At 38.6% G+C, this 19,945-nt stretch overlaps 2 protein-coding genes across 7 annotated transcripts in view; both read right to left on the bottom strand.

Moving 5' to 3' along the window:
- Positions 1–2,136, bottom strand: part of LOC117336752 (RUN domain-containing protein 1-like) — a 46,194-nt gene extending 44,058 nt beyond the window's left edge. For all 6 annotated transcript variants that reach the window (XM_033897379.1, XM_033897380.1, XM_033897382.1 and 3 more), the window contains exons 1-2: positions 1,975–2,136; positions 1,263–1,448 (exon numbers count right to left, since the gene is read on the bottom strand). In XM_033897379.1, coding sequence (XP_033753270.1) covers positions 1,263–1,420 — 158 coding nt within the window. In that variant the 5' untranslated portion in view covers positions 1,421–1,448; positions 1,975–2,136. The remainder of the gene's footprint in view (positions 1–1,262; positions 1,449–1,974) is intronic.
- Positions 2,137–4,213: 2,077 nt separating this feature from the next.
- Positions 4,214–10,144, bottom strand: LOC117336653. The gene has a single exon (XM_033897262.1). It carries the CDS (start codon positions 10,142–10,144, stop codon positions 4,214–4,216), a length of 5,931 nt encoding a protein of 1,976 aa, XP_033753153.1.
- Positions 10,145–19,945: the final 9,801 nt, after the last annotated feature.

Here is a 19,945-nt window from a genome sequence, read left to right as displayed (position 1 = left end):
ACATCTTCCAATGACAAGTTTTTGGTTTTTCATTGTTTAAATCCTATCAACATCTATATATGGTCATTCTAGGGATGGGATAAATCGCTCTGACACAGGGAGGGAAAGACAACTGGCACGAGCTATGATGCTACTCACAATAGTGTAACATCATTTTATGTACCATAGCCACGTCGCAAATAGTTTAAGCAAGCCTCCTGCAGCTGCTGGTCAGTCAAACTCTGACACTAGTACTCTGGTTGAGATCCCTGTCCACAGAACAGTCCCATGCAAGATTCTATTATATTCTCTACTTTTTCTTCTTCCTCTTAATCATTTGAAAATGAGGAACCAATATATTAAATCTGAGAATTATCCTGTAAGAACTTCCACTAATACAAGAGGAATCTAAATGAAATTCAAGAAATACCCATGAAGAACTTCCTCAGAAATACTCAGAAATACTAACTGATAATAAACTTCGACAGCCAAAAATAAAAATGGACATATGTCAGTAATCTTGAGCTCTCATCAGTTCCAAAATTGTACATACACAACTAGGTACCTGGGTGATTGATCAAATACTTTTACAGAAATAGCGATAACAAGAACTATTGAAGGATAGATGACTGATAAGAGCAATTTAAATATTGCTAAATAAGGGCAACAATTCGATATAGTAGGTAAAATCCAGAAATTCTTGCTGTGGAGTTAAATTTGTATGTTTTACAGTTCAGAGTTACTAGTATATCTGATCTTTGTAATTAAATGTGATCCCCAATATCTAATTCTGCATTTACAATCTTACAAATCATTTATAAAATGTAAATTAGATGAATATTTCTGAAGGAATGAAATACTGATTGCTGTGATTATCAACCTTCCACCAATGTTTTGAAGATGGCAAAAACAGCTACAATAACTTACAATGTAAAACATTCATGTAAATGAATGAAGTGTGCATAGAAATGCTTATTAAATGACACATGTTGATAAATTTTTTCAGTTTTATTGTTTTTATTTCAAGTGAAATGCCGTTACGCGCAATGACCTGCATTGGAGTGCTATGACCTGCATTTTTATGAGTAATGACCTGCATTTTGTTCATGAGAACTTTACAGGTCTGTGTAATGTTAATTTAGTATACTGCAACATTTATCCTTTCATTGTGCATGCTAGTATATGCTTCCAGTATATATTTTTATGAGGAGTCATTACATTGATTCCTTTGCATTCACTAGAAGACCATTTACATTGTGGTTATTTAATATAACATGACATACTCTGCCTCCGCTGCTGCCCCAGGGACAGGACTAGTTGCAGCAGCTCCAAGTGGGGCCCACCGCTCCGTTGGTCGGTCATCACTCTGTTCATCAAAGCTGTCATAGTTGTATTCTACACTGTCATCTAAATCATGAGTTACTGCTGTTTCGTCCATCATTATGAATGGTGTAAATGGCAAGTCAAACCTGAAAGAAAACTTGCTTCTTAAAAAAATAATACTGAACCACTTTCATTAGGTTTAGAATCATGTTAAGTTGTTAATAAACTGTACTGACAGAGAAGAATTTACCCTTGTATATATTCTTATCAGTCTGTTGGAATGATTTTTTGAGTCTGTGATTTTGGTCAAATTTATCTGACTACAATGCATTGCTTAGACATCGGGCAAAAGATATGTAACGTATGGGGTGTAAACGCTGGGGCTAGACGCGGGCTATAATATGCATGGATGATCATGAGCGCATCCAGCGACTCACGACACAAGGCTACTTTCAGTACACTGAAGCTTACAGCTATGAGACTGTCGTCGGTCGACAGTGCATGTATTATATTCATACATTTTACAAGCCTTATTTTACATTGATGACCTCCTATTTCACACAGTCAACCGATCTGGCGAGTCAGGCTCATATCAGTTGATCAGTTCTGTCACAGTGACAGCAGCCAGCTGCGTGGGTGGTACTGGTCAACATATGCGATTCATATACTCACTTGCAATGCAGTTGAATGTGAAATTTATGTATTCGTCTTCAATATTCCAGTGCAGACCAAGGTATATATTAGAGGTTTAACCTCCAAACAGACCCAGGCCGGCTGGGTTTACATCACTATCTTCGTCTAAGACGAAACTCGCGTTTGCCAACAAACACAATATCCGGGGATTTCTACAAGTAAAGCCAGAAGGACGATCAAGCTAGTTTCGTACTTTGTATTTAAATGCATTTATCTTAAATTTATTTAATAATTTCAAGATTGAAAATTATGTTCTCGTCTTCAGTTGCTCCTTTTACTCGAGTATTTTCGTTTTTGATGAAAAATATGTTCAAGATTTCATATGAAAAACATTCATTGCGAGTTACCTCCCTTGAAACGCTAGTAGGCCTAACTAGGCCGTTTTCGTTTTTGCGGTCCAAACGGACGGACCAGTTGGATCGATGTTGTTCGTTTATGAAATAAAGACGGACCTGATGATTTTATATTGTTTGAAGACGAGCCTTGACAAAGACTCCCAAGGCCTGTATTAACATGTTTGAAATATTGCATTTAAAAACTGACGAAGCGGTTTGTCCGCATAAACGAACAGGCTCTTATTTATTCCCATTACCCTGTAAAACTATAACCGTGGTATTTGGTCTGTAGTATTTTCCTAGCGCATCTGTCTGTTGACCATTGGTGACTGTTCTGCCCCTCATCTCTCGTGCGTTACGAATAAGACTGGCAGACAGAAAACGGGTACCATCAATGTTTATTTTAACCATCAACTGTAGCACCGTAAGAACTGCAATGATACAAGCAAAACAGTTCTTACAAATATAGTACATAATAATGTGATAACCCTACATGTACATTAATATCATACAAAACTGTTCTATGAACCTGCAATTAGATACATTGAATAGTATCATTTCTGTAGCATATCATCTTATTTCAACTTGCTCTTTATAATGATGTACATAATGTAATACTACATAATGTAATACATTATGTTATTTAGTATCTAATTTACAAAAAACCTAGTGTGTAATATGTAACCAATCAACATGGACTATTGTCGATATAAGTTCATACATCAAGATCATCATGAAAATATCGACATACAATTATTAGAATTATTTTAAAATGTAAAAGGTCTCTGCATCATTCTTTCCTTAACCGAATTATTGGTCAATACAGTTAATACTGCCTAAATACATGAAATACTGTCGAATAACCTGACAATAACACTAAACTGTAGTTACTTAATAATACAGACATACTTCAATGAAATTCATGAATAGCATATTAGCATATGCATTTAAACAGAATTTACTGTATAAACTTACGCTGTAGGGACACCCAGCTGGGCATTCATGCTCTCACGACACACGTAACATAAGACTGGATATATTAATACTCTCAACGAGATTCACTGCAAGAACACAAAAACTTACTATCAGTTACGTACAGAACGATAAAACCATATTCTCTATAACCTGACAGTGCTAGATTTGTACCATACAGAGCGATGGAACCATATTCTGCACGAAATAACAATACTGGATTTATACCATACAAATCACATTGTTCATTGCTATATATTGTACCGGGTGTCAGACACAGATGTAAATATGATTTCAATCACGAAAAACTTATGAACAACATTTCACAATAAAAATGACTAACTAGCACGTAAACTAATATTTATGGTATTCTGATGACACGATTGACGTTAATCAATGTAATTTTATAAACACACCTCATGAACAATTGACTTGGCGAGAGCTTGGTAATAATTAACATGAAAGTATAACTCGTCAATCATAGGACATTGAACTTATCCGATTATCTGACACTTTCTAAACAAACAAACTTCATTTATCAACTTTTTTCATCTAAATCTCGTATATACAATATCCACGATATATAGGATTATCTTTCAAATACAATGATAATTATAAATGTGTGGTATTTAACACCAGAAACTTACAAAAGACGTAAAATTCGTGTCGTCTGCTAAAGAACACAACGCTGTGAAAAACTACGCAAAAAGTGGTGACGTCACCAAAGGGAGGTAATGACTTTAGCGCACCACTAAGATTCAATATAATAATCAGAACGCCGTTCCGGCACACTCCCCGTCTGATATTATAGATATCATCTAATATTACCATACAAACATTTTTACATTATAATCAATAAGTTTATAAACTTTATACACTTAAATTAACACACAGTTCGACTAATAACGCACTTAGTTACTGTTCTCAACAAGAATGACCATCTCGGTGATAGGTCGCACGAACACAGTTGATTTTCCGTTCCTCACAACACGCACTTCAGCCTTTCTAACTTTCCCATCGCATTCGCTGGGTATAGCATTTTGTACCAAACCGAGAGACCACTCATTGCGCGGAAGTCCTTTGTCCTTTAGAAGAATGACGTCTCCGACACGAACGTTGGGACGAGCGTTTGTCCATTTCCTTCTTTGTTGTAACGATTGGAGATAACCGTCATGCCACTTTTTCCAGAACACGTCCGATAGTAGTTGTACCCTTTTCCAATGAGACTTGTAGAAATCTTTTTCACAAACGGAAACAGAGGATATTTGATCACTTTGGCCTACTTTCTGATTTAGTAGGACTGCCGGACTCAGAATTTCTGGCGATTCTGGATCGGTAGATATCGGTCCGACCGGTCTAGAATTTACAATTGCACACACCTCGGCCATGAATGTAACTAACACTTCGTGTGTGAGACACTTAGATGCGGCACCTAACAACATTGAATCCAGAATTCTACGCACAAGCCCAATCATTCTTTCCCACACCCCTCCCATGTGGGAGGAATGGGGAGCATTGAATTTCCACACCACACCGGAATTGTATAAATATTTGTTCACGGGACTATCGGTGACATTGATCGCATCTATATGAAGGCTGTCCGTTGCTCCAATAAAATTAGTTCCACGGTCAGATCTGAATTCACGGACATTGCCTCTGAGGGCCACGAAACGACGGAGAGCGTTGATAAACGACGAGCTACTCATCTCCTCTACAACTTCGACATGAATCGCTCTAGATGTCAAACATGTGAACAGAATACCCCATCGTTTAGAATTTGCTGCGCCTCCCCGCGTTTTCCTGGTGACAACGGACCAAGGACCAAAGGCGTCCACTCCGACGGATGTAAACGGCGGTCCAGGTTGAAGACGGTCCGCTGGTAAATCAGCCATCTGTTGAATTTCTACACTTCCTCGAAGTTTTCTACATTTGACACAATGATGAATGATGCTCGATACGAGCCTTTTGGCTCCTACAATCCAGAAACCATTACTCCTAAGAGCACCCTCTGTAATATTGCGACCCTGATGACAAACTGATTCATGGTAATGAAGCACAATTAACCTTGACACATGACTCTTGCCTGGGAGAATCCAAGGATTAGTCTCTTCTACTGGAAGCTCGGCTTTGTTTAAACGACCTCCGACCCTTAAAAGTCCTTTGGAGTCTAGAAAAGGGTTGAGATTCCTGATAGAGCTATTTGCATTGATAGGTTTTCCGTCTTTAAGACAAGACATCTCCTCATGATAAGATTCCCTTTGAACTTGTCCAATGATGAATTCCTGAGATTGTCTTAGCATGTCTATCTTGTCACATAAGATTTGCGGTTTTGTAGGTGAGGTACGAATAGCTCTCTTGAGAGCTGCTATACCACTACTAAGTCTTTGCCATGACGAGAACTTGTTAAATCTTTCCGAAAAGTTCTTCTCCACAGAAGTCTTTCGCGATGTAATCACAACCTCCGGCCTGACTTCTTTATCAATGTCGGGGTCTATCAACGTTTTTTCTGTTTCACTATCCTCGCACACCGGGTTTGGTCCTTGAAGCCACATACTGAGGTCAAGTTTATCGGCGGTAACAGAAGTTCTAGTAGCTTGATCTGCTGGATTTTTATTTGTGGAAACGTAGGACCATTGGTCAGATCGAGTGCTTTGTAGAATTCTCTCGACACGATTTGCGACGTAATTGTAGAATCTTCGGGTCTTGTTATAAATGTACCCTAACACTACTTTGCTGTCACTATGATATCTAATAGTTTCTAGCGGAATATCAAGCGCGTCGCTAAGCGTTTCACCAACCTCTACGGCCAAAACAGCAGCACACAATTCGAGTCGGGGAATTGAGTGTCCTTGAGAGGGCGCTAACTTTGCCTTGCCCATAACAAATCCCGTATGAGTTTCATTGTCGTCCTTAGATGTGACGTAGGCTACCGCCGCTATGGCTTTCTCGGATGCGTCTGAATAGATATGAAGTTGTACTGATTTCGCCGTAGTCAGAGATATAGGAACACACATACGAGGGATTTGCACGTCTCCCAAGTGTTGAAGTGAAGAAGTCCAAGCGTTCCATCTCTCTTGCTGTTCGTCGGAAATGATTTCGTCCCACGCAGTACCAGTAGTAAGTTCCCTTAACAAAATACGTCCATGAATAGTTACTGGTGAAATGAAGCCGATAGGGTCAAATATGCTATTGAGCGCTGACAACATGTTGCGGCGCGTTCCAGTTTTCTCTATGACATTGACATCAAACTTAAATATGTCCCTGTTAAGATCCCACGACATGCCTAAACTATGTTGTATGGGAAGAACGTCTTCCTCCAGATCCAACGATTTCAAACCTTGACACCTATCTTCCTCCGGAAAAGAATTCATCACCTCCGCACTGTTGGAAGTAATCTTGTGTAATCGAATATTACCATTGTCTCGAAGAACCTTCTGTGTTCTTTTGATTAAGTCGATAGCTTCATCAGCTGTAGGACGAGATAGAATAGCATCATCCACATAAAAGTCATGTTCAACAAAGTCCTTGACGTCGTCATCAGCTCCTTCTGCAGATTTGCACAAGGAAAACATGGCAACAGCGGGCGACGGGCTGTTTCCAAACACATGTGCCTTCATGCGGTAGTCGATCAGCTCTTGCGTAGGGTCGTTATTTTGATACCACAGAAATCTTAGATAGTCCCTATGCTCTTCCTTGACCAGAAAACGATAAAACATCTGTTCTATATCTGCAGTGATGGCGTAGGCATCCTTCCTGAAGCGAATCAATATCGATAGCAAACTGTTAGTGAGGTTCGGTCCAGACATGAGCATACTGTTGAGCGAAACACCTTGATAGATAGCCGAAGAGTCGAAAACGCCACGGATCTTTTCCGGCTTCTTGGGATGGTATACCCCGAATATGGGTAAATACCACATCTCTCCTGATGAAGGTGGGGCCACTTCTGCCGCTCCGGAATCCAGGACTTTTTCCATAAACTTAACAAAATGCTCACACTTGGTAGTATTCTTTTTCAGGTTAGCATCGAGAATAGTTGCTCTTTTCCATGCTAATTTTCTGTTATTGGGCATCTTAAGCCTAGGATTACGAAAAGGTAAGGGGGCAGTCCAGAAACCGTTGTCGTCCATATGACATTCCTCTTTCATGATGTTGATAAATTCCCTGTCCTCTACTGAATACCCAACTTTTTCGTCGTCTTTAGTCTTGGCGAAGACCGTATCCGTCTGTTGGCTTTCCTTTACTGCCATGTACGACTCACAAGGTTGGAATATAGTTCCTCTTCCGCTTACTATTGATGTTTTATACACGGTCACGGAGTCAGGGGGATGTACTTTTCCCAGACAAACATCGCCTACGACAACCCATCCAAGGCTTAATTTCTGTGCAAAGGCTGATCCTCTAGGTCCCACTATCTGTTCATGAACATGATGAACATCAGGTACATCTCTACCGATCAGAAGTCCCATGAAGCATTCCGGTCTGTAGGGTGGAATCTCATCTTTTAAAACTCTGAGATGTTCCTGGTGGGCGACCACCTCTGGCGTAGCCGTCTCTGTAATATCTTGAGGTATATCGCACTCAATCACTGTCGGAAGAACATGCTGAGAAGAACCATCCATAGCACGGACCACCAAGCCATCAACTCTTCTTCCTGATGTCTGATAAGTGCCAGCACACGACGAAATGGTAAAGCGTATCTCGTCTCCAGCAATACCCAAGGCATCGAGAAGTTCCGAACTCGCTAATGTGCGGTTGCTTTGATCGTCCAAAACAGCGTAAACAGTGATTGACTTTCCAGGTTGTCCTTCAGGATATATGTCGACTAAGAGCGTCTTGGCGCATGATCTACCGCTGACCCCTTCTCCACAGATAGCTGTACATTTATTGGTGACTTTTTCAGCCTGCTCCCCGCCTTGAGGTTTTGGACTTCTTGGTTTATCAGATGTGTTGATAGGATCATGAAGAGCTGTAGAATGTCTTGTGCTGCCACATTCATTACAGTTTATAGTCGCAGTACATTTCCGTGCCATATGCGAAGTAGACTTACAGCATTTAAAACACATCTTATAATCCTTCAAAAGTTGTCTCCTCTCTACAATGTTCTTTCTAAGGAAATTTCTACATTCATTGAGCGAGTGAGAATTTGATTCATGAAGGGGACACTTGACTTCTTTTCTTTCCGTATCCACTTCTGTCTTCTTTACGAACACTTTGTCTTGTCTCTTATTCTGTGTTCCAGAAGGCTTAACTTCTTCTGTAGTAGCATGTATGTCGAAACTTGGGTCGTTTAAAGTAGAACTCATTTCCTGGATAAATCTTACAAAGTAAGAAAATGGAGGGAAAAGTTTCTTGTTTTCAATTTTGTATCTTGAAGCTCTAGTAAACCACTTGTTCTGCAGATGGGATGGAAGCTTAGCTACAATAGGATTCACTCCCCAAGACGTGTCGTAAAAGGATAACATCTGTTTGTATCTCTCATCTTCCTTGACGCTTTCAATCTCTGAAAGAATATCCCCAAGGTCGTACAATCTCTTAGAATCCTTGGGACTTATGGCAGGAAAATTCTTGATTTTCTTACGTAGTGTACTTTCCACTAACTCAGGAGCTCCATACCGCTCATCAAGACGACTCCATATCCTCTTAAGACCACCAGCAGGATTGTGCGCGTTTGCTGCTCTCATATTCATAGCTTGTCTTGAGGATTCTGGCCCCAGCCAGTTAGTCAACAAAGCCATCTCCTCATCTGGTGTGGCCTTCAGTTCAGAAAGGACGTTTTTGAACGAGGTTTTCCATACACCATATATACCAGGATCATCAGTAAACTTAGTGAAACGATATGATATGAGGTCTTTCTTAAGAAGGTAGTTCGTGAAATCTCCAAACATAGCATTAGCTGAGGAGGGATCTAAAGGTGGAGTCTGCGGTCTGTGAGTGGTCGTAGGAGGAGCTGTATAATCTGGTTGTTCCCCTATCGACGAATAAGAATGTGCGTGACTATGATTCCGATCAGGGGACTGAAAATCTTTCGCTTGATCTATATAAGTCTCGAAGCTGCCATTGTTCTCAATCACATATTGTCTAGTCCTTTCAACTGGATCTTCCTCTGGTACCTTGAGAGATTCTCTTGACGCCCTCCATTCATCCTTGATTATCAAGTTATCATATACGGTGGCCTCTGCTTCAGCTTCCGCACATAATTTCTCTTCCTTAATAAGCTCTAAATCTACATCGATTTCTTCTCTCTCCCTCTCTGTTTTGGCACGAGCCCAGGAATCTCTCTCAGCTAAGAGCGCTTTCTTTCGTTTGAGTTCCGCCTCTTTCTGGACAAAAACAAGCCTTGCTTTAGCTGCCTCTGCTTTAGCTTTCATCCTTGTTGATTCTGAAGACTGGTTCGAAGCTCTGGACTTTGCAGATTTTGACGACCTAATTTCGTGTACGTTTAAACTCCTGGTATCAATCTGTTGAAGAACATCCTTCACAAAGATATCGTTTTCTTTATCATACTTTAAAAGTTCATCATAAAATGATATACTGTCTTTTGTCCTCATATCCTGCAGGTACCCTGCGTAATCTCGCGACACTAGACGGTATTCCCCATACGACAAACACAACTCATGATCCGATTTCTTCAGAGCATCGATAGTATCTGCACACTTAGCAGCTTGGTCCATTTTCGACTTAACTGCCTCCCATCTTCCATATAACTTGGATTTAAACCGCTGAACTCGCACTTGGAATTCTTCCATGGCTACATCCGTCAGGCTTCTTAAACGAGCTGGATATCTGTCATCAGCTCGCTCCAAACCTATCTCGTCGTCTATATGGCTTTGGGGATTCAACATAGCTGCAAGATCTTACCTTACCAATGCTCTGGTCGAAGTGTCGTGTCTCATTCTAGCCCACTGTCCCAGCTTCTTACTGTTCTGCCCCTCATCTCTCGTGCGTTACGAATAAGACTGGCAGACAGAAAACGGGTACCATCAATGTTTATTTTAACCATCAACTGTAGCACCGTAAGAACTGCAATGATACAAGCAAAACAGTTCTTACAAATATAGTACATAATAATGTGATAACCCTACATGTACATTAATATCATACAAAACTGTTCTATGAACCTGCAATTAGATACATTGAATAGTATCATTTCTGTAGCATATCATCTTATTTCAACTTGCTCTTTATAATGATGTACATAATGTAATACTACATAATGTAATACATTATGTTATTTAGTATCTAATTTACAAAAAACCTAGTGTGTAATATGTAACCAATCAACATGGACTATTGTCGATATAAGTTCATACATCAAGATCATCATGAAAATATCGACATACAATTATTAGAATTATTTTAAAATGTAAAAGGTCTCTGCATCATTCTTTCCTTAACCGAATTATTGGTCAATACAGTTAATACTGCCTAAATACATGAAATACTGTCGAATAACCTGACAATAACACTAAACTGTAGTTACTTAATAATACAGACATACTTCAATGAAATTCATGAATAGCATATTAGCATATGCATTTAAACAGAATTTACTGTATAAACTTACGCTGTAGGGACACCCAGCTGGGCATTCATGCTCTCACGACACACGTAACATAAGACTGGATATATTAATACTCTCAACGAGATTCATTGCAAGAACACAAAAACTTACTATCAGTTACGTACAGAACGATAAAACCATATTCTCTATAACCTGACAGTGCTAGATTTGTACCATACAGAGCGATGGAACCATATTCTGCACGAAATAACAATACTGGATTTATACCATACAAATCACATTGTTCATTGCTATATATTGTACCGGGTGTCAGACACAGATGTAAATATGATTTCAATCACGAAAAACTTATGAACAACATTTCACAATAAAAATGACTAACTAGCACGTAAACTAATATTTATGGTATTCTGATGACACGATTGACGTTAATCAATGTAATTTTATAAACACACCTCATGAACAATTGACTTGGCGAGAGCTTGGTAATAATTAACATGAAAGTATAACTCGTCAACCATAGGACATTGAACTTATCCGATTATCTGACACTTTCTAAACAAACAAACTTCATTTATCAACTTTTTTCATCTAAATCTCGTATATACAATATCCACGATATATAGGATTATCTTTCAAATACAATGATAATTATAAATGTGTGGTATTTAACACCAGAAACTTACAAAAGACGTAAAATTCGTGTCGTCTGCTAAAGAACACAACGCTGCGAAAAACTACGCAAAAAGTGGTGACGTCACCAAAGGGAGGTAATGACTTTAGCGCACCACTAAGATTCAATATAATAATCAGAACGCCGTTCCGGCACAGTGACAAGATGGGGAAATTCCAGGCCGTAAATCCGTGAAGTAATGAACCAGTTTTTTTTAGTCCTTCATGATTGTTACATCTATTTTAAAAGCGAAATATATATAAAAATATGAGCAACTTGAATGTTGTCTTCTGCTTGCATTTGGTGCTTTTATAAAGACATCGAATATATCTCGTATTACGCAATATTCGGTTTTTAAATAATTCCAGTATATAAACTAGTATTTTGATTGTGGTGTCCGCCTATATTTGTTACGTTTTGTTGTGTCCCCACAGGGGTGTTCAATGTTGATAATCACTTTTAAATATTTTCAATAGACGCGACCCGTGTAGGCCTACTTTTCTTGTGGATAAGTAAAGTTGCAATTCACATTTTTAATATGATTTAATTATCATTATATAACAAAACATAAACGCTTGAAAATGAACTTTGACGAAAATTTTAGGAAGAAGTAACTCTTGGTGTCCAAAATGTTACATCTCACAAAATGCTTATTCTCTCGTAACTTGAGATGATCTCGAGAAGTAGCCGTCACTAATTCGCAGAGGAAGCGTATTAAAGCAGAATCGTAAAACAAACATATGCGAGTCCACCTATGGGCTGGATAAAAATGTTGTCTGAGTTTATAAGTATGCCGTTGTGTCCATTTGTTACATCTTTTGAACATAATTATAAATAACATTTGAAAACAACAAAATACTGGTTTTACGGCCTGCATACGGCATGCTAACCCACCTGCGGCATTAGACATCACGTAACTGTGTCGGTTAATTATAGTTTTTTATTCACCTGCAAAAACTGGGCAGAAATGGGCGATCAGATGTAAGTATAGTAGCTGTTACGTCCCTCTTAATTTTTTTAATTTTCTTTTTTATGCAAACACGATTGATACATGCACAACAGACATAAGTTATGATTTTTTAAGGAAATGACATAACAACGAAGGAGATATAATTAAAAACGGCTTTCATCAAGTGGTATGCCAAGATTTTACAGCCATTTATATTGTTTGGTATTTTATATTTTATAATTTTGGCGCAAACAGAGCTCGAGGTATGGACCAGATTGTGTAGCTGCAGATGTGATAGGTTGATATTGTTTTATAATCTTGAACTTCAGCAGGACAAAAATAATCTAGATACGCATGCCTGTTCTGGAAAATGAATCGTATTTCACTCGGACGTAGAAATTGCTTGGTATCCATGTTACATCTTTGGAGACTGATTATATGTTGACTATTTTAAAATAGGCTAGAGATGTAACAAAGAAGTGGAGATATTTTGTGCCTGTGTTGTATCTTTGGGAAATAGTTCCTTTTTTCATGTTTTTAATACTGGTTCTGATTTCCAACAATTCATTTTGTTATAGATATAATATTGCCTCTTGATTTATGGGTTTCTGATTTTTATTTACAATTGTTTTTTTGCATAAAATAAAGTAGACATTGATGATCGATGTAACAAGAAGCTGGAAACAATTTGTACAAGTAATACTTTATAGACTTGTTAACTGATATTTCCAGCAGTCGTAAGTTTTCAGAGTTGAAATTATTTTGACTTTCTTTTTCCATTTTATTTTATTCATATTTTGCTGAGACTTTCTTTGTTATTTCAATATTTATGTTTAATGAAACAAATCATAATAGTACAATGCTAAATATGCAGTGTTATCATATTTTGCCCCAATGGTAATACAGCATTCAACAAGAAAAGTGGTATTTTAGATAACTTTAATTTCACGAATACAGTGGACCCGCGGTAATCCGGAAGCCGATAGTCCGGAAAACTCGCAGTCCGGACGGAAATGCACGGGAACGGATTTCCGTAACGTTATTTGTACTCACCAGTCCGGAAATTCCGATTCCGATTCCGATTCCGGAACCCCATTTTGGGAACGGAACGTACTTTTCATTAGTAAATTTCCCGCAATAATCCGGACGATTTTTTCACCACGTGGAGGGGGAAATGTCGGGGCAAGTCACCCGTGTCGACAGCTGTACAGACTATCGCTTGACACTGCGTAGTCATAGTTGTACTCACCTAGAAGTGTCAATGATGACATAATCAACATGGACACTATCTTATAAGTTCTTGTTTGTAGAAATGATCGGGAGGAATTTTCATTAGAGATTGACTCCTTGTGTATTAACATGAAAATAAATATCATGCGAAATATCAGACATTTACAGTGTAACAGTAAATTCACAATGTGATGTTTTACCTTTATTTATATTCATGGGATGCTCTATCTTTACTACAAGTGTATCTATATATTTCATCAATTACATCGCATAGGTAGCTTCTTACAATGTGACTATGATTGATTGAGATAGGTATGACCCCTTGTTACAATAATGGCATTTGTGATGTACATATATTTACATTGTATATCAATTATGCAAGCAATTCATATACAAAGCAACCTATGGAACTTTTGGGAACCATTGTAATTATATTACAACATTGCAATTAACACTTGATCATCATAATTTTATAAACTTATCATTTCATGTGGCAGATTGGCCATGTGTGAATTTTTTACCGGAAATCAAGATTTTCATCTTACTGGCTGCTTAATGGAGCGAGACACGTACTTGATGAAGATGAGGACAACATCGTCGGGGAAATTTCCACATCAGAGAAAATCCAAAAATCGACGTCTAGGACTTACTATGTCTTTGGTTAGTCTGTTTCTGATTCAATAATGAGTTGGTGATAATCATATTACTGCTGGAATTTAACACTATTGTAAAACTTCAGTTATAGGCACAATACACAACACTAATTAGGTGGAGGCAGGATGTGGTGTGTTGGTTGATCCAGAATAAATGCATTTAAAGCAGTTATCCTTTTTTTAATTAGCCTATAACAGTCCCACCTTTTGTTTAACAGTATTTTTGCAGAGCTTCCTTCAGCTGCAAAGTAAAGAAAAGGTCATCAGACTCAGATGTCAGGATCATCTCCAATGTTTTGACTGAATCGTTTCTTTAGAAGCTATGTTTAAAAAAGATATGTGTTCCATCTTTCAGATGGAAAAAGTTTTTTAGACAATAATCTGGGCATTGCCCAGGGAACTTTTTATTTCCAATTATGTTTTCAATATACCGTGTAAAGTAATGATTTTGAAAATGATTTTATTATCAATAACGGTATAACTATATATTATTATTGTTATTATTAGCTGTATAAAGTTGGTGAACTTAGTCCCTTTTTATCTATGTGTACTGATTATCTAGTGCTTAGTTTACTGCTACATGCTGAATCGGCTGAAGAGCTACAAAATATTTGGAATAGTTTATTTGTTTACGCTAATTCATGGAAACTGTTAGTAAAAACTGATAAAACTAAAATTAGTTTTTCTTAAAAGTGGAGACCAATTAATAAAGTGAGAAGGAACTGTTTTTTGATTGAATCAAATTTGAAGTTAAGAAACATTTTACTCGTCTTAGAGCGGTGTACAAACGCAACTATCAGGACAAACAACCAGTCGGTGTCAATCTTCGGTACTGTAATCCTCGAGATACGAGTACAAAACAGGGTACATAATGTTCTTGCTCATATCTTGCCACATACTTCACATCCGTTGATTCTGGGATCTTGCTATTTAAGAGAGAAAGTTGTTATTCTCAACTTTGCGGACAATTCATATAACTTTCCATCAACACGTGTGAGATGCATGGAGCGCACCACCATTCAGCCAAATTCTGAAGTAGTGATATGTGGACAGTTACCAGTTCAAGCCATATATGGATGTCAAGGAATGTGTACTAGTAGCTCCTACAATGCTCACTGCTCACAGTCACCTTCCTGTAGCCAAGACCCTGGTCACAGTTTCACAACAGAACACTGTTCCAGTAAAGCTTTTGAACCCAACATCATCGCCTATCACTATTTTTAAGGGCAAGCCGATCGCTCATTTTGACCACGTTTCTTCCGAGGATGAAGTTTCCGATGTCGATGAAAAAGTTGTGCAAAACATTCAGCTTTCAACATCATCTGATGATACAGATACTCAATGTAATGATTTCGATTTCAAGCAAATTTTAATCTTTCGGACCATTACTATCAAACCACAAGGATTTGTTTATGACTTAAGAAAATCCTGGATTAGGTTTCACGAAGGTTGTTCAACACAAGATTCTTTTGAAACCGGATGTAAAACCAAAGCACCAAAGACCATATCGGTTACCTCCTCCTGATAAGCGAGAAGTTCTTCGTCATCAGTTGGATGAACTGCTTGAACAAGGGATCATTGTACCAGTCAGCGAGACTGAAGAAATTATCATCACAAATCCTGTTGTGTTGGTCACTAAGAGAGCACAGACCAGTCAGCCAAAACAGCCAATCACAAGACAGTCTAGTTTATCTCAATTCAGGTTTTGTGTTGACTTTCGATATTAAAATGCTCAAACGCAGCCATTTCAATACGAGATTCCGAATCTACAAGAACTAACCGAGTCGTTCTCAAATCAAACTCCTCGCTACATTACTTCAATAGATTTGAGTTCAGGATTTTTTCAAATGCCTATCGACGTTGACAGTTCTAAATATACAGCTTGTAATACATGTTTCGGAACCTTCAAGTTTCATCGCCTTCCCATGGGTCTCAGTTCAGCACCGAGTACATTTCAATTACTCATGGATAAAGTACTGAGGGGATTAACATTTAAGTCGTGTTTATGTTATCTTGATGACATTTTGATAACATCTGCAACCTTTGATCAGCATTTGAAGGACATATTAGAGGTATTTCAGAGACTAAAATCTGCAGGACTCAAATTTGGGCCAAGGAAATGTAATGCAGAAGAGTCCTGTGTGTTTCTAGGTCACCGCTTTTCCAAGGACGGGATTTCACCACCTCCAGAAAGAGTTCAAACAATCAGAGATCTCCCTACACCGACGGACCCCAAAGGGTTGCGTAGACTTCTAGGCATGTTCAACTGGTTTCGAAAAAAAACATTCCGCAATATAGCCCTGTTGCTGAACCTTCACTTCGCCTGACCAGGAAGGGGGTCCCTTTCCGGTGGACAACATTACAAAAAGAGGCTTTGCAACGATTGAAGGACTTACTAGTACATTCTAAAGTACTCGCCTTTCCCAACTATGACATCCCTTTCCATCTGGCAGTTGATACATCTTCACATGGCATTGGATACATGTTGTACCAGTGTTATCCCAGTGAGTCCGGAAATACATCAGATGTCGTACAACGATGTCGTATGACGGATATGACGGTGATTCCGAAGACCAACATCATGCTCAGAGTAACAGAAGGCGAAAGACTCGTCACATCAGATATCCTTCGTTCGTTTTTAAGGAAGGATCAAGTGGTTCATGGCTCAGAGGACAAAGCTGACATTAGAGGCAACACTCACAATGACAAGAACAATATTTATGTTCCGGTTGACAGTCAAACTGGAAAAATGAAGAAGCGGATTGATTGTGAGTTTAGCGAGAAAGATTCAACGTCAGAAATAACATCTACTTCTGAAGACAATATATTCATAGCAACTACCCAGAACGATGCTTCAGGACACGAACAGTTTGCTTTCACTACAAGATGATGATGCCGATGTTAAACATTTCACTGCATCAACAGACATTGATTCGCCATCCGACCATACAATGTCTGCCTTAAAGGCTTGACAGACATGGAGAAGGTAAACTTTGACCACAATAGCATATTCAAAATGCAGCGGAAGGATTCGAAGTTTGGACCAATCATTTCTTATCTGGAGAGACAGGAACTATCAATTTACTAAAAAAACATCCCGTACAATTCTTCTGGAGTGTTCAGATTTCCTTCGTTTGGAAGGCATGCTCCTTCATTCACGTGTTGCCAAGGCGAAAAGAAAAAACCACTCCAACAATACCAGCTAGCTCTACCACAAGTAATGGTTAAAGATGTCCTTGAACTTTATCACGATTCCACGATGGGAGGACAGGGATGTATCCAACATACCACTGATACCATCAAGGAGCATTATTACTTCCCAAGGCTTTCGACCGTTGTTGCAGATTATGTTCGCTCATGTCCTCAATGACAAGCCCGGAAGTCTACAAAAGTTCATACCAAAGCTGGAATTGTGATGTATCCCATCCCATCAAAACCGTTTGAAGTTTGGGAAATGGACTTATATGGACCGATACCTCATTCTCACAGGGGACAGTTATGTTTTCACGGCAGTCGACATGTTCAGCAAGATTTTGGTTTCACTGCCGATTCCAGCGAAAGATTCGGTGTCTGTTTCCGAAGCATTATACTCTCTGATCACCACGTACGGGACATGTCAGACACTCATTTCTGACTAGGGTACTGATTTTATGTCGCGGTGTACACGCGAGGTTTGTCGGATATTAGATATTAATCATGACTTTACGCCAAGCTTTGCACACCATTGTTTGGGGTCGGTCCGTCGACTGTACTCTAGCTGAAAGGCTGACTCCATTCTTCCAGAAAGGCCATCAATGTGACCATGTGTTGTCTTCTATTGTCTTTTCTATTAACATCAATGTGAATGGAACACTTGGCTATTCACCATTTGAAATTATGTATGGAGATCGACTACGTTTTCAGTTGTCGCAACATGAACTTCCAAAGGATGTTCACGCTTATGTCACAGGGCTGACCAAGCGGCTTGAGCTTATTTGAAAAGAATCAATGAACAATGCTGTTGCAACTAAAGTTGCTCTGCATAATCGGATTAATTTAAAGACTAAACCTTTGGATCTTGGTAAAGGTGACTATGACCAAGGACCCTACAGGTCGAGGACAAAAATTGCAAGACCGTTATGTATGTCCATTTGTGGTTATTGACCACACATGGTGTCCTTGCGCAACAAGGAGACAAACAAAGCTCTTCCGAGGCCTGTACATATCAATAGGCTCAAGATTTCATATATCCGCACAACGGCCCCAGTTAGATTCTTCGAAGACAATCAAGAATCTTCGGATTCAACCGGTGACATTTCCGTTGAGCCCATTAACCGTGCTTCCGAAAGTGATCAGCCTGTCGATGACACAGACCCTCGCTCAATCGACTCCACTTTCAGTCATTCTGTCGAGCCCACATGCCACAGTTTACAAGGCGATTCTGAAATTGATGTTGTTGACGGAGGAAAATCTCTTTCATCTGACTCCACAGTCGATCCATCTGTTGAGCCCACCGACCACAGTTCAAATGATCGAAATCGTGAAGCTTCTACACGAGCCGCCGTCACCCAGGAAACAGTGTAGTTCCTGCTCAACCTGTATCTGCTCCAAGGCCAAAACGTATTGTCCGAAAACCGGTCAGATTCCGTGATGTGGACCACTTCAACCCGTCCGACGTCTCGTCTACCGGTAGTGTATCTGGCAAGGCACACCGAATTTTGGCAAAGAGACAGAATGGCAGAACTTACAAGTACCTTGTTCATATGAAGGGTGCACCAGCGCTAAACGCAATTTGGCTTTCTTTTCGTGACTTGGCTATCAATGCTAGGCAACGCCCTCCGCCGCTTATTTAGAAATGTGTTGATTTACTGATAATCAGTATTATTAACATTCTTAACTAAACAATACATGTACGAGTTACTTTTGATACATACATTCCATTTTGTAATACATGTTTACATAATGATATTGTATGTAGTACATAATGACATACTGTTGAATTAGTATTGTGACTATAATCATATACAATGTATTTCATTCATCTTATTATTGATGAATGTTTTGAAAATATTATATTGCTTCTAGCCATGGTTATTAAAATAGCATTTTGATGTTGAATTTTATCGCACAAAAGTTGAGTAGTATTGCCATACTAGTCATACTAGATTTTTTTGCCAGGACCTAGTAAAGCCATTATCAGGTCATAGTAAGAGTGCTAATTTTGCCTGTTATTTATCTTCTTACATATCTTGTAGCACATCCTGTTGATATTATTCACAGAGTTGCAAGTACTCGTGTATAGTTAGTATTTGGCAAAGCAACATATGCTTAATTTTGATTAGGTAGCACACATTGTTGATTTTATTCACAGAGCTTACAATCATTCACTCATAGGTTTTGTGGATTTTGAATTTAATTTGATTATCTTGTTTCTAAAACTGTACATCAGTACATTCCTATATTGAACTTTGAATAATTCAAATATTGGATATTAAGTAATAATCTAATTGTCATTGTTGTACTGGTTCAGTTGAATGGATTTATATCACATGATATTTGTGATATGATAACATTTTGTATGGCATTGTACTATGTATTTCTAATTAATTTTTGATTGAATTCCTATGTTTATTGTCA

This window comes from Pecten maximus, chromosome 10 (genome assembly GCF_902652985.1).
Source record: "Pecten maximus chromosome 10, xPecMax1.1, whole genome shotgun sequence".
NCBI lineage: Eukaryota > Metazoa > Mollusca > Bivalvia > Pectinida > Pectinidae > Pecten > Pecten maximus.
The sequence above is the reverse complement of the archived record's forward strand: the minus strand, read 5'-3'. Positions and strand labels throughout refer to the sequence as shown.